This window comes from Sitodiplosis mosellana, unplaced genomic scaffold (assembly GCF_009176505.1).
Source record: "Sitodiplosis mosellana isolate CC-2019 unplaced genomic scaffold, AAFC_SMos_1.0 Smas_scaffold_6197, whole genome shotgun sequence".
Taxonomy (NCBI): domain Eukaryota; kingdom Metazoa; phylum Arthropoda; class Insecta; order Diptera; family Cecidomyiidae; genus Sitodiplosis; species Sitodiplosis mosellana.
The window spans coordinates 8,255,134-8,269,316 of NW_022601438.1; the positions used below are offsets into that span (position 1 = coordinate 8,255,134).

The window sequence follows — 14,183 nt, forward strand, 5'->3', positions numbered from 1 at the left end:
TGTGATACACGGCTTGTCCAATAGATAACATTATCAATTTACTTCTTTCGTTTCTTTTTGCTTCTTCATTGTTGAGCGAAAAACGTGATGACTTCTTGGTACACATCAATTCATACATTCGAAATGAAAAATTCATAACGAAACGCAACCAATTCGTTTCATAAATGTCAGTCGGATTACTGACACAATTCACCGAAATTTACTTGATATCTATTACGATAAATATCAACGTGACTTACGTACTGAATATTTCATAGAGCGTTGTAATGGCGCGCTGGCACAAGCCAACTGATTGCACGTATTTATTGGTTCATAAATCAAAGTTTAATAGAAAATATCGAGCTGACAAAATGAAAATAAATTGTTTCCTAGAATTGGTTTACATGCATCGAACGCGTTTTTGTATGTTCGTTTTCACCCTTCTCTTTCCTCCTCATGTGCTGTGACGCATTCAAATGTAAGTAAGCTTATGGCATGAACGCTCATCATTAGATGGAGAAGAAGAGGAAGAAAAACCCGAATATATCGTTGCACATTTGTCAATATATTCCATTTGAATACAGATTTAAAATAAAATCAAATTGCATCACATAGGCGATTTGGTTTTTAATTGAATTTTGCTTCAATTAGACGTTCATATGCGCTTCCTGAACAGTGTGGAGTTCAAATGCATTACAAATCGATAATATTTGAACAATCGAAATTTACGTCGATTTGCTTCGTTGAAAATTTCATAAATTTTACTTTTTGTGAAAGCAAAATGAATAAAAATAACGAGAATGGAAATGGTAAAATTCGGAAATTAGCATTTTCTATAACCGATCAATTATTACCACTCAAATTGGTTTTGCAAATTCGAATCAATTGTTCCTTTTGTTTTCTCTCCATTGCCAATGGATATGCTCGATTCGATTTCCCTGATAAGATTCAAGCTGAGAAGTGGTTATAAAAGTGGTTATATCGGCGAGCAGCGCATTCGACAAGATTTTATTTGGTCAAAATGACCTCGAAAGCTCTGTGTATTTCATTATTTATACTTTTTGCGACTGTTGCATCTCAGGTAAAAATTTGGTTTTTCAACATTCGCTTTTATGATTGATAATGATAATTCAATATTTCATAGTGAACATATGTTAATTTGTACACTTTTGTTTCAAGGAATATTCTGAAAGTGGTCCATTAAACTACCTACTTAATGGATTCGGTATCGGTGGTGGCTTAAATGGTCATATCGGTGCTCAAATCGGTGGCTTTGGTGGTGGAATAAATGGTGGTATAAATGGTGGTATAAATGGTGGTATAAGTGGTGGTATAGGTGGTCACATCGGTTGGCCAGGATTTCCTGGAGGTCAATGGTCACCTGGAACTGGAACACCTGTTTCATCGAATTTTCAACTTGATGAAAATCAAATGGGTGAGATTAATAGGATGGTTCCATGGCTGCAAAATCCAGGGGGGCAGCTAGGATCTCTATCGCCTGGCTTTCCGAATTTGCCTGCTCAATGGCCGAATTTGCAAATTGATGAAAATCAAATACGTAAGATTATTGGGTTGTTTCCATGGCTGAAAAATCCATCGAGGAAGCAATGGCTTGAATCCTCTATAATACCTAATTTTCCTGCTGTTTCACCTGGTCAATTGCCATCTGGAGGTGTTCCATGGGGGCAGCCATGGCCTCTATGGCCTGGATCCCCTATAACAATTAATTTTCCTGTTGTTTTGCCTGGCCAATTGCCCCAACCTTGTGATGTTCCATCGGAAGAACATCAACGACCAAAATCGCCTTCAAAGAAACCAAGCATTATGGAAAGTGTGATAAAAAGACTACCATTCTATATTTTTGAGAAACCGATTCGTGTACACCACCGTAGACGTTATGACGAAGAAGTTCGTCTGACACAAGATGAGAATTCAAATTCATTTGCAAATGGCTCAGATGAAGATGGCTCAAATGAAGATGATTCAGATCAAGATAGCTCGGATGATTCAGATGGCTCGCCGGTCGATTCGGATTTTGCTTCATATAATTCCCAAATGTATGATATTAAACCTTCAGATATGAATGCAGCTATGCCAGAAGATCAATCAGCACCGGATTCGCTACCGCCACCAGCAGCAGCAGTAGCAGCACGAGTTTCGGCGACACGATCAGAACAGGCTGGTAATGAACAGGCCGCCAGAAAAGCATACGAATTATATAAATCTGCGCAGCGTCAGTACCACTAATTAATTCATTTTAATTCCCACTCATAGATTCTGACGCATCCTGATCTGGTTGATTTTGACCCATGCTGGCGTTTTTTGACCCGCAACGTGATTTTGTCGACCCATCAAGAATATCAATAATTCCGACTTGATTTTGTTTGACACCCTCTTTGATTTTTCAAAAGTGAGGACCTATTTTTGATCTTCACTTTTTTCCCGAAAACTAGAGTTAATTTTTTTTGACCCCATCATGAATTTTTGGTCTGATCCCATCTAAAAAAAATTTGATGTCAGAACCTATTTTTCCACTATTTTGTATTGGCTACTCGGCCAATTTTGATGCCGTAGTAAATTGTGCAATAAATTAAATTTGTCTTCTCTCATTGTATTGTCATCGCCATTTTCTTTTTTGCTTAATCAAATGAAAAAAAAATCGAATTGCGTACAATTTGACAAGAGCAGCTTTATGCTGTTTCTAATTGTCAATGTAGAATAGGGGAGAGGTTTGTAAGTTGACCATGGATCCTTGATATTTTCATAACTTTTCGAAAAATCGAGATATCGTAAATGTAAGAATACCGTTGGAAAGAGGACCTCAAAATCTACAATTTTGCTGAAGAAACTTATTCGATTTATTAAAAAAAAAAAAAAATTCAATCGATTTTCCAAGTGGCTTGAAATTGAGAAGAAAAAAATTATGGCATGTAAGTTGACCACCCCCTGAAAAATCCCCAATAATGTAAGAAACATTGAGTAAAAACACCTGATTTACAAAATTTAAAATTGTTTCTTCCATTTTCATTCAAATTATTGGCTTTAGACGCAAAAATAAGAACAATGTTGAATATTTCTGATGAAAAGTGTTATCGGTTCCATGTTATTCTGATATATTTCGAAAATTGAAAAATATTGCCCAAAATTTCACTAAAATGCAATAAAAATACTTTAAAATTGAATTGGTTCAGAATTCCAACATGTAAAAAATTAAGACAGTGGAAATCAACTTAGAAGTCCAAAGGGTGGTCAACTTACATTTTTTGATGACTTTGCAAAATGTATCATTTTTTTTTTCAAGCCACTAACTGCTTGGAATTGGCATTGGATTATGAACATACATTAAAAACTGCTATGTAAAGATTATATTCACTTCTCGATATTGATACAAATTATCCAATTTCCGATGACCGGTAAATATTTTGATTATTTTTCTCGAAAAAGTACACAGTGCTTGTATGACTAACTAACAAAGCGTTTTTTGGCCCAGAAATCAAATTAAAGTGGAGTCGCTTGTTTTAATGACGTTGAAAGTGCAAATTCTGGCATTTTTAGTGTCAGAAATATGAAATACCACGGGGTGGTCAACTTACATGCATGGTCAACTTACAAACCTCTACCCTACAGTCTGTCTAGTTATAGACGATAAGGGATATCTAAGTGAAAACACAAGAATTTTTCAAATTTCTCTTTCGAGATATTTTTATTGAGCCTTCAGCTCGGTCGCAAACAATTCAATAGTTAATCCATTCGCCTTGTTTTTCGATAACACGGGCACAGCGTGAAGGCATACTTTTGCTCAAATTTTCAGCATATTCTCGCGAAAGGCTGTCCCACTGGCGCTTCAAGAACAAAGTGAGATGTTTTGTGCTTCGAATATGTTTGCCTTTGAGTCTCTGCTTCATGATGGACCAAACGTTTTCAATCGGATTGCAGTCTGGAGATTGAGCCGGCCAATCCATCTGTTGAATCCCATTTTCCTCTTTCCAAGCAGTACATAAACGACTTTTGTGTTTTGGGTCGTTGTCTTCTTGTAGAATCCATTTCGACGTATCGTTGCCATAGAACTTCTTGGCGGTGGGGAGCAATGTCGATTTGTACAACTGGCGCATTCGATACTTCTCTAGGATACCAGTAAACACGGTTAATTTACCAAAACCGGCTTCACAGAATGCTCCATACACATGCACCTTTTGCGGATGCTTAACCGTGCGAACCACCGTTCTTTTTTCGCGTGTGCACCAAGTATGGGTGAGGGAATTCGACAACCAAAACTATGATTCATCTGTGTATATAACTTTGCTCCAATCAGTGTCCAAATTTTCGGTTGTAGTCGTTTTTCGATATGTTCTGGTTTCAAAAGAGGTTTTTTCATTGTGGAGCGATACTTTAACGACATTTTACCTAATCTCTTTCGCAGTGTCTCTCTTGAAACGTTGATATTTGATCGACGTAGTCGTTGTACCCCCTGACGCAACGACAAACCTGGGTTTTGATCGAAAACCTTAGCAATATGCTGATCTTGCTTCGGCGTGTATGCTCGGTTGGGCTTAATGTTTGGCTGGTCGTTCACATTTTTTTCACGTTTATATTGTTCTACCCAACGCTGGACGAATGGCACCGTTTTTTTAATGTATCGGGCGGTCGCTGTAAGCGATAATTTTGGCCCGCGTGGATGCAAATGCAGGAAAACTGCTTCGAAACGTTTAGTATAGTATTCCGAATTCATGTTTTCAATTAAAATAAGAGCACCAATGTGACTTTACATCTGTCAAATGCAGTTTGCGGCCGAGGTTAGAGTCGCATCTGACCACACCAAAAAGCCTATTTAAATATATTCAAATTTGAACATCGTTTTCCCTTATCGTCTATAACTAGACAGACTGTATGTGTGTATTTTTTTCCTTGGATCGAACAGAGTTTAATTTTGCCGGAATAAAATTGAATTTGAACAAAACTTCATTTTTTGTTTCAATGCTTTGACAACCTTATTAAGTTGATCGTGCCAACCAATGGGTAGTTATTGCATCACGAAAGCGGAAGAAAGTTGAAATCGCTCAAATTATGGTAAATGCCACCAACAATTATTATTATGACATTTTGAGTCACAACAATGGGATATCGGACGATGAACGAGCAGCAGACATGAATGCACAAATTGATGGTATATGTTTGTTAACTAATTTTTTCTTTCCAAATATCTAATCGGGTTGATTGATCGATTTGTAGACCTACTGAAAGAGGTGCCAAACTCAAAGCGCGAGCAAAACATCGACGTTGAATTTGATCTGGAGCGTACCGAAGAAATGTCAACAATGGTTTATTTTGACAAGCTTCATGCAACTGTGAATGAAATGTGTGAACAGCAATTTCAACAATCGGAGCAAATTGATTAAAATCAACGATTTATCTGGCTACACAAGATCATCTCTGTCCTGAAATGAATGAGAAACGTCGTGAATTAACTTTTAATCCTTCGGCAAGCGATTCGGTTATTGCTTTGTACTATGATTTACTTGCCATGCACAGCAACGGAAAAAATGTTGAATGTAATAATGAAAAACAACCTATTAAAAAATGACTACATAAAATATGAGAAAACCGGGAAAATGAGCGAAATATTTGAAATTCATCCACTGTGGGCAGCCATAATGAAAATGGTAAACAATGGTGAAAAAGCCATCCAAATTGGGCTGACGGTCGACGCAAATGAACTCAGCATGGATTTTGTAAAAGCTATTTACATCGCTTACTGCCAAGCATGTAACACGACTGAAGAAATGAAAAACAAGAAGAACGCTGAACTAAAAGCATAGGCGTCCAGACTATTTAGTGAATGACCTCAACAATATCATGAAGAGTGAAGGCATATTATTCAGATGGGACATAACTCCATTAGCAATATTAAATTCAGAACTACGACCAATTCGCATTTCGGAGCTCAGAGAACTTTTATCGAAGGCAAAACTGACGCAATATATAAATGAAAACGATATGCCAGCTTTAATGGTGACATTATCAATGTTAATTGGATCGATTTTTGTTTGTACAATTTATCTTGCAATTTTTGTATCGATCTTCATCATGTCTTTAACATACTGTCAGCCAAAAGTTAAATAATGATCTCAATCCAAGAATGTTGTTTTCTCTCTTTTTCATTGATACATTCTTTTGAGTTAACTACTTTTGTCCATTTTTTTTTTAATTATTGTTTCAATGGTTCGATAACGTTGTCCCTTTTAAGTACGTATTCACCTGATGTGAATATCAATTGTTGTTTGAGACGCCAAATCCAATCGATATGGAGAAAATAGAGCAAGACCATTTATATTTCAATGTAATTTCCAGTCGCATGAGTGATGTGCAAATCCATCAATATGCTTCCTGATGTGTCGTCGATGTTCGGCAAAAGTAGAACAAGCGAAAATCAAAGCCAAAACACACACACACACACACACACACATACACATATTTTGAATGCCGTTTCGTATTCAACACGACATCGATACAGAATTGGGCAGACGTCTTTTTCATCGAATTAATACTGTCAATGCAGAGATTTTGGTTGCATGTCTTGATATCTCTACCTGTCATTATATTTCGGTTTTTACTTCTTCATTTCTCTTCTTTGTACTAGTATTATGTCGGGAGAAAGAAAAGGAGAAAACCGATGTGTGTTGTTGTTGTCGCACTCAATTTGGAATGGATCTCAAATTGTGTGTGTGACACGTTAAGTTACAAATGTACCGAGTGAGTCTCAAACGAGAACACCGTTTCCATTCGCATGAATGTTATACACATCACCATTGATTTGTGTGCGTATTTTTGCTGTTAAGAGCTGCTGAATACTTTAGAAGTGTGCGTCTGGTTGTACTTTGCGCCCGTTAGCTACACACTGCTTATGACATTTACCGGTGCAAACGTATCCGAATCGGTCAGAAAGTGTGCGAGAAAATTACGCAAAATGGCACGGATATCCATTTAGTATGCCGTGTGAAGTAATCCACAAGAGAGATATGTGTGTCACTGTTTGTTTTTTTTCTTTTCTTCATTTGATTCCTCTGTCGTTTGCTTGCATCATTCCCAATTCTCCATACCAATATTCCTTTTTAACACACTTGCTTTTTCCATTCGCTTTAAATTTTCTTATGTTGTCTTTGTATGTGTGTATGTTTTAATTCTGGTTGGCTTTTTTTTCTTCATTCGAAAGCTTATTACATTTTCGCATTATTTCGGCGTGTGTGCATGTTGTCCTTTGTTGTGCGCCATCGTCATCGCATTTTCTTTTGGGACAACAGCAAATAAAAGAGATTATGCTGTGACATGAACAATGACGTTATGTGTGTCGCTTTTTCCTTTAGATAGATGATATGTTTATGCATGTGTATGCTTGAATGCTGTATTTGCTTGGTTATATATGTGTGTGTGTAATATTGTTGCCTGTTTGGATGGGGTGCACTTGTGTTCAACGATACGCGTACATTCTTAGCATTGACTAGCAATTGACTAGGGTTTGTTGGCAATAACCGTTTTTTTTTGTTCGTTTCATTTAATCACATCAAGTCGAACGCTCTAGTATTATTAAATTAGTTGGAAGGGTCATGAAAAGTGTTAAAAATAAACTTAATTTCATGCAAAAAAAAACTATCACATCATTTTTTCGCTCGTGTCTTCCATCCATGGAAAAACGCTGAAAATCCATCACCATTCAGTTTTACCATGAATTTTATTAAGTTTTATTCGTGATTTTCAATTGGACACAGGTAGTGCAATTTTCAAGCCAATGCCAACGAAATGAAAATAAATCGAATGTAATTTTGAATGACTAAGTTTCTGTTGCTCATTCAGCATTTTCGTTGAATATGTTGGATTAATGTAGCTGACAAACGCACGTACGAATTCTAATCGACATTTTCGGTTCGTTGTTGTATCCACACAAGTTGTGCACAAGCTCTAGCCGTTGTCGCTGTTTACATACACACGAACACACACATAAACACATACAAAAACTTTTGCGCTTCGGTTGGTGTTGTTTTGAGGGTGGGGAATAAGAAGCGAACGACAAATAAATTGGAATTCATTGCAATCGAAAATAAGACTTTATGCCGAAGTTAGTGTCATTGAAAATGACTTTTTGCTCGCATGTTTTCCACATTCGCGCTAAGTATTGCTCATATTTATGTGTGTGTGTGTGTGTGTCATGGCACGTTTGCCGTTAATCCAACGTAACGTAGCACATTTCCAAAGCTTTCGTCCATAGCTCAAAGCGGGAAATATCACAATGCAATACGTATCGAGTGTACTCTTTCACATGGTCTGTCCGTTTTCCGTCTCTTAATCCCTGAACCGAAAATATAGGTCGAGCTTGTGCATTTTTAATGCGCGTTACTTTTTTCATGTTGTTTTAATATTCGAATCTTTTGAAATTTTAACGCAGATGGAATTGAATGGGAGGAAAAAAATTGAGGGGTGGAATAGAATGACGGGGAGCGAGCAAGCGTAAAAGAATAAAAAAAAGGAACTAAAAAGAAGAACAGTAGACACGAGAGCTCAAGGAATTCCCTGACTTTATTTTCAGGGCACATTGCCTTGCAATTGATTGCCACGCTTGCGATTATACATCCACCGCTGCTTGAATAAAAGATTTATTCGTTGGACAAAGCGTTGACTTGCATAGCAATTGAACACACAGCCGAGAGAGCGAGAGAGAGAGAGAGAGAGGGAAATTCGAATGCAAAATATTCCCACAAGAATTGCACGTGTGTAGCGCACACGATAGCATGTATGCAACTTGTGAACAAAATAATTGTTGCGATTGTAGCCCTCGCTATTGTTACACAATACACACTCATACACAAATAGGTGGCATCGAAGGGAAAATCAAGTTGTATCGAAATATTTTCCAACAAGTCGGCTTCATAAGTCGTCATACGACAGCTTCGACTTTCAATTTGAATACAAACGCTTTCCATTTTTTAAATTCTCTCTTTATCGTTTTCTTCCTTTCCTCATTTTTCTCTATCACTCTCCCTCTCCCACTCTATCTTGCTCGTTGGCACTCTGAACGAATGTTCACATTGCTATTGGATGCATGAGATAGGAAAAATAATAGCCATTTCAAGGACTCGGTTATCGAAGTTTGTTTTGGTGATTCACCAAAACACATTTGAATTTTGGATTTTTTCATCGTTTGTTTTTGTTTTTGGTCTCAACGAATTTTGATTTTCCAATCAACAAACATGGCATACCAATTTAGTCAGCATGCCGCAGCTAAGCTAATCGCAATGATTTCAAACGATTCAACAAATATGCTCTCTTCAATGTGTCAATATTTGCGCGCGTGTGTTTAGTTAGAATTGGCAAAAGTCGGAGTAATCGTTCGTTTCGAAACAAACGGAACCAATAACACTCGTGAAGGGTTTTGAATCATCAATCAATTACCTTCCCCGAAATGGGGGGAAAAAATATGGAATTGCCGATGGTTTGCTACAGTGAAAAAAAAAACGTTTTGAAAAATCAAAATGGTGAATAATCGTCATTTCGGCGTAGACCATCACCACAACTCCCCCACCACCATCAATAACAACAATGTGGATGGTGCCGCCACAAATGTGTTTATTCACACACACTCCATTTTTGTTCCGTTTCATTTCGGAACATGTAAACGCAAATGAGAGATTATATGTATATATCGTGCTTTCATCTTGGAATAAACATTTTTTGGTATATGTTTCGCTTCAACCGTTCTAGCCGATATTTCTGCGGACGGCTGAAGTGTACGCAGTCACGCAAAGTGCTAATGAAATGGGTGTGTGTGTATGTGCTTGTTGTACAATTCCCGATTCTATGAATTTTAAAAATGAACACACACCAAATTAGACACACCAATTTGCTTTGGTGGGTTTTATTTATTTTTTTTTTCGCTTGAAAACAGGAGAGTTCCCTTTTTTGGCTTTTTCGGCTTCTTCTTCTATTTGCACCTAATTTATTTTTGTGTTTCCTTTCTCTTTGCTATTTGATGGATATTTGCTTTAGTGACGGCATGAGCCATAATCATCGCCATCAGAACAATGAGCCATTGTTTGCCTACAAAAGAAATTTATACACATGATGAAAAAGAAAGCACTGTGACGAGGCAAAGAAAGTGAGAAAACAAAGGGAAAAAATCGCACATCAAATACAACGTTTTTGTTTAATAAACAGCGTTTATTGGGCTACATCAATCATAAATTTGGGACAAAATGAATGAATGAATGAATTCAATGAATTCATTTTTCCATGGCACGTTCGCAGGTCCAATAGTAAATATCCTCGTCTGACAAATCATTAACATGTATACCTACGCACACACCAAATTACCGATATGATAATAAGTTTGATATTTGGAAAAGAAAGTAAGAGAGAGAGAGAGAGAGAGAGAGAGAGAGAGAAAGAGAGAGAGAGAGAAAGAGAGAGAGAGAAAGAGGGGGAGGAGAAAAGGCAGAGAAAGTAGGATGTCAATTAATGTATAAATTCAAGGATCGATCTAATTAGTCAGGTTGAATTGTACTCTCGCACACAACAAATCAACCACTTATTTTGATATGATGAAAATCATAACTGTCGATACTCATGAATGAACAATTATTTCAATCACATCTATCTTAATTATACACTCTCCTTCTGATTTTCTTTAATGGCTTTGACCATTTTTGATGATAGGTTCTTTTTTTTGGGAGGTAGCAGTTATGATTTAATGAATATTTAATTCCATTGCATACGGAAAATGTTCATTAAAACGTAATAAAAAAGCTTTTAAATAAAAAAAAGACCGAATTATTTGTATCACATGGAAATTATTTGAATAATTGAATTTTGTTTCTTTGTCAACAAACAGGTCCGAATTGATTACATTTTACTATTTTGTCAGTCAACAGCTTTTTCTCGATAATATTTATTAATCAATAGCTATAAAAAATATTTTTTGCTTACCTGTTAAACGGCTGATGTTTTGTTATTTTGCTCAGAATAATCCTTGATGGCGAAAACTCATTATTCGAACTCTTTCTAATTTCAAAAAAATGAACTTTTATTTGGCCGCGATTGAAAAACGGTATTCGCGAGAAGAAACACAATTTTCGTTACTTTGTCAAAGAAATAAAAAAAATACTAACAAAAGCATTGGTTTCTTTTTTGCTCTCAAAAAAACACAAAAATCAAATATTAAAACTCAACACTATAAATACTATCAAAGGGATTGAAGTGGATGCAAAGAGTGAGAAAACCGAAAACTAGTTGTTTAAATGGATTTTTGCAGCGGGGATAATTCACGATATACTTCAAATCGATGCTTTTCGTGGAGATCCGATTTACGTTTAGCTAAACGAAATCTCTTTCATTCACCTGCATTTAGAAGAAGAGGAGAAAAAAATGAAAGAAAATGTTGAAAATTAGATGATATTTCTTTGGATAAAAGACTGAAGCAAGAAATTGGTTTTTATGTGAAAACTTGCGATAATGACGACGACGATGACGACGACGACGACGTCGATGGTAACGAAGCCATCGGAGATTTTCAAATCAAATGACATGCATGCACAACTTTCAACGCCATTGCGGTTTTTTTTTTAATGTTGAAGCAGCTGCCGTTCATTGGCCTTTACACGAGCCATAGCAAGCTCATACACATAAATCATTTTTCAGTATTTTTTCCGTCCCTTATGTTTTACAGTCCAGTTTAATATCGAAATAATCACAGAGCGAATGAAAAATCAAGCGAATGAACATGGCTGTTGAAAATGTTTTAAATAATGCAAATAAAATACGTTGCGTACGTTTAATCCCACAAAATGGACTGTGATTGCCTGAAGTTAGAAAGATGTGCTAAAAGCTCATGGGCCATCACTTAACTCCAAAGCGTCCAAACGAAAGCGTGAAAAAAAAGAACACGTATTTCACGATGAAGTGCCAAACTGTGAACGCATAGCAACAACATCCGTTTTATCGGATCGCAGGAAGAAATTGATATGCGAACACAGTTATGATGGCAAATGGTCTTGCCCGGTCCGGAGCAATCATCAATTTTTGATGCAAACATTTTATGCGTTAAAGTGTCAACAACTTTTACCGTCATAAAAGCGACAAAGAAACTAGTATCAGTGCAAAGCAACGCACAGACACTCACACGACTCTGGCAAAAGAGAACATGTGAAATGGATAACTGTAATATTGATAGTGGTGGTTTATATTACTTTCGGCAACGATGAAAACTCAAGCCAACATTAATAAATCGTATACATTTAATGATTGCGACGCAGCACAAATCCCCAGAGATGGAATGACGACGAGAGACAGATAGTGAGAGTAAGAGAGAGAAATGTTGAAATAGTGAAAATTTATACCGTCTGCCCGAATCGTACGCTTAGACGAATTCATAATGTAAATGTCACAAGACTGAACAAATATATGCGACTATCAGTCGCTTTAAAAATGGAAACTACACGCAATTTCACCAGAGAGACATGACTGCATCACATGCGTAGTTTCACCTACTTACATTTTATTAAAAACGTTCCGAATGTGAATGCTTCAGCATATATCAGCATCGGAGTTGATGCTGTTGCTGCTGCTGCTGATGCTGATGCTGCTGTTTTTGTTGCTCTTTGTTTTCGAAGCAGACATGGTTCAAGGTAATTTTCACCATGAATTTTATATTAAAACCATGTATTTGCGCAAATAAAAGATGACACATAAAAAGCGTACGATATAATCGAATACGGTGTGCAAAAATGTGTGCAATAACAAATCGTGTTAAAAGATAAACGATTCTTGACTACAAGCCGTGATCCATCGTGTTTGTTTTACTTTCAGCGCTCATTTTAATGCTATAAAAGTGAAAATATGAGAATTTTATTCAACAAAGCACTTTTTTCATGTGAGAAATATTTTCCTCTCTTCCGTTCGCTTGCAGTCTCGTTGGAGCTGCCGAGATGGTATTTTGTGCAGGAAGAGAGGAAAAAAATCACGTTGTTTCTCTTTTTTCGGTGTGATGCATTCATTTTATGCTGGAGTACTTCCTGTATGCATTCCAGCGAATAAATGTTGTATTTTTGCACTTTAGTGAATATTTAAATGTACTGCGAAAAACTAGATAGTGGAACAAACTGACTCAATGTGTTTTTTTTTTCAACATAAAATGCATAGTGTTTGTTCGTATGTCTGAAGAAGTAAAAAGATGAACTCAATTATTTGTCCATTTCGTATGATATGTTCACATTTGTGTTGAACATTTAATTACAAAGTTGTCTACCATTTGGTTGAATGGGGTACACAGCTGGCACAAACAGCCAGAGTTTCAAATGCTCTAATTACATTTGTTTGCATGCGCTGATATTGAATTCTAATTGCTTGTTGTTTATTTACAATGCGCTCGCTTGAGAGTGTATGCTTTTCTTTTATTATTTATAAACTTGTTAATTCTCTAAACTGGTGTTGTCGCTGTGTGTTTCAGTGTGAGCTGAGTGGTTGCGTCTACTTGCTTGCTCGAAACATTGGCTTTGCTCAAAGGTGCTTGTGTTTTAGTAACGACTTTATCAACACATAATCATTATGTAGTATATATTCAAAATGCATAGACATCGTCAACGTGCCCCGTTAATGGGAACGATTCATTGCTTACGCACAGTTCTTTCGTACGATATCTGCCATTTTGTGTTTAATTTTTAATTTTGAGTAATTTTTTTTTGTTTCTTTTCGTGTGTCTTTTGAAGGTGAAGAAAAACTTCGAACGCCAAGAATTTCTAACTTTGTTGAAAAAATAACAAAGTTTCCTCAACTTTTCATAGAAAATCACTTTCAAATAACCATTTTCGTCTTTGTTTTTTCTGTAAACTTTTTATTCAAGTTGAAAAACATTTTTCTTCTGTGAATTTCCACTATCATTTCAGTTGAAATGCATGCTCAGCGATAGAATACAAGATTTCCACATAAAAATTGCATGCCAAGCCAATCAGATGCATCGACACTTTTAACCTTTCTAAATTATTTCCATCATTCCAAATTCGAAATTGAATTCAATTTGGTCAAAGCTACGTATTCATCCTTCATTTGTGTTAAGTCATTCATTACTTCATTACAGACTACTGACTCTTCTATTTCTGTACATACAAAAATAAAACCATTCAATTGCCGCAAAATATGGGTGGCTACAAAAACGTGTTTACGTG

General features: G+C 36.4%; 2 protein-coding genes across 4 annotated transcripts in view; one reads left to right on the forward strand and one right to left on the reverse strand.

The window, feature by feature from the left end:
* Positions 1–14,183, reverse strand: part of LOC129577366 (insulin-like growth factor-binding protein complex acid labile subunit) — a 95,580-nt gene that overhangs the window by 64,925 nt on the left and 16,472 nt on the right. Inside the window, exon 2 of one of the 2 annotated variants that reach the window (XM_055464253.1) lies at positions 10,951–11,361. The exons of the other annotated variant lie outside the window; for it this stretch is intronic. The gene's annotated coding sequence lies outside the window, so the exon portion shown is untranslated. The remainder of the gene's footprint in view (positions 1–10,950; positions 11,362–14,183) is intronic. 2 annotated transcript variants of the gene reach the window in all.
* LOC129577371 (uncharacterized) lies at positions 991–2,694 on the forward strand. 2 transcript variants are annotated; one of them, XM_055464268.1, is made up of 3 exons: positions 991–1,060; positions 1,159–2,161; positions 2,254–2,694. In XM_055464268.1, the coding sequence occupies exons 1-3, from the start codon at positions 1,001–1,003 to the stop codon at positions 2,268–2,270; spliced, it is 1,080 nt and encodes a 359-aa protein (XP_055320243.1). In that variant the 5' UTR covers positions 991–1,000; the 3' UTR covers positions 2,271–2,694. The 2 variants fall into 2 exon arrangements, with proteins under 2 accessions (XP_055320243.1, XP_055320242.1); XM_055464267.1 differs by having other exon boundaries at positions 1,159–2,694.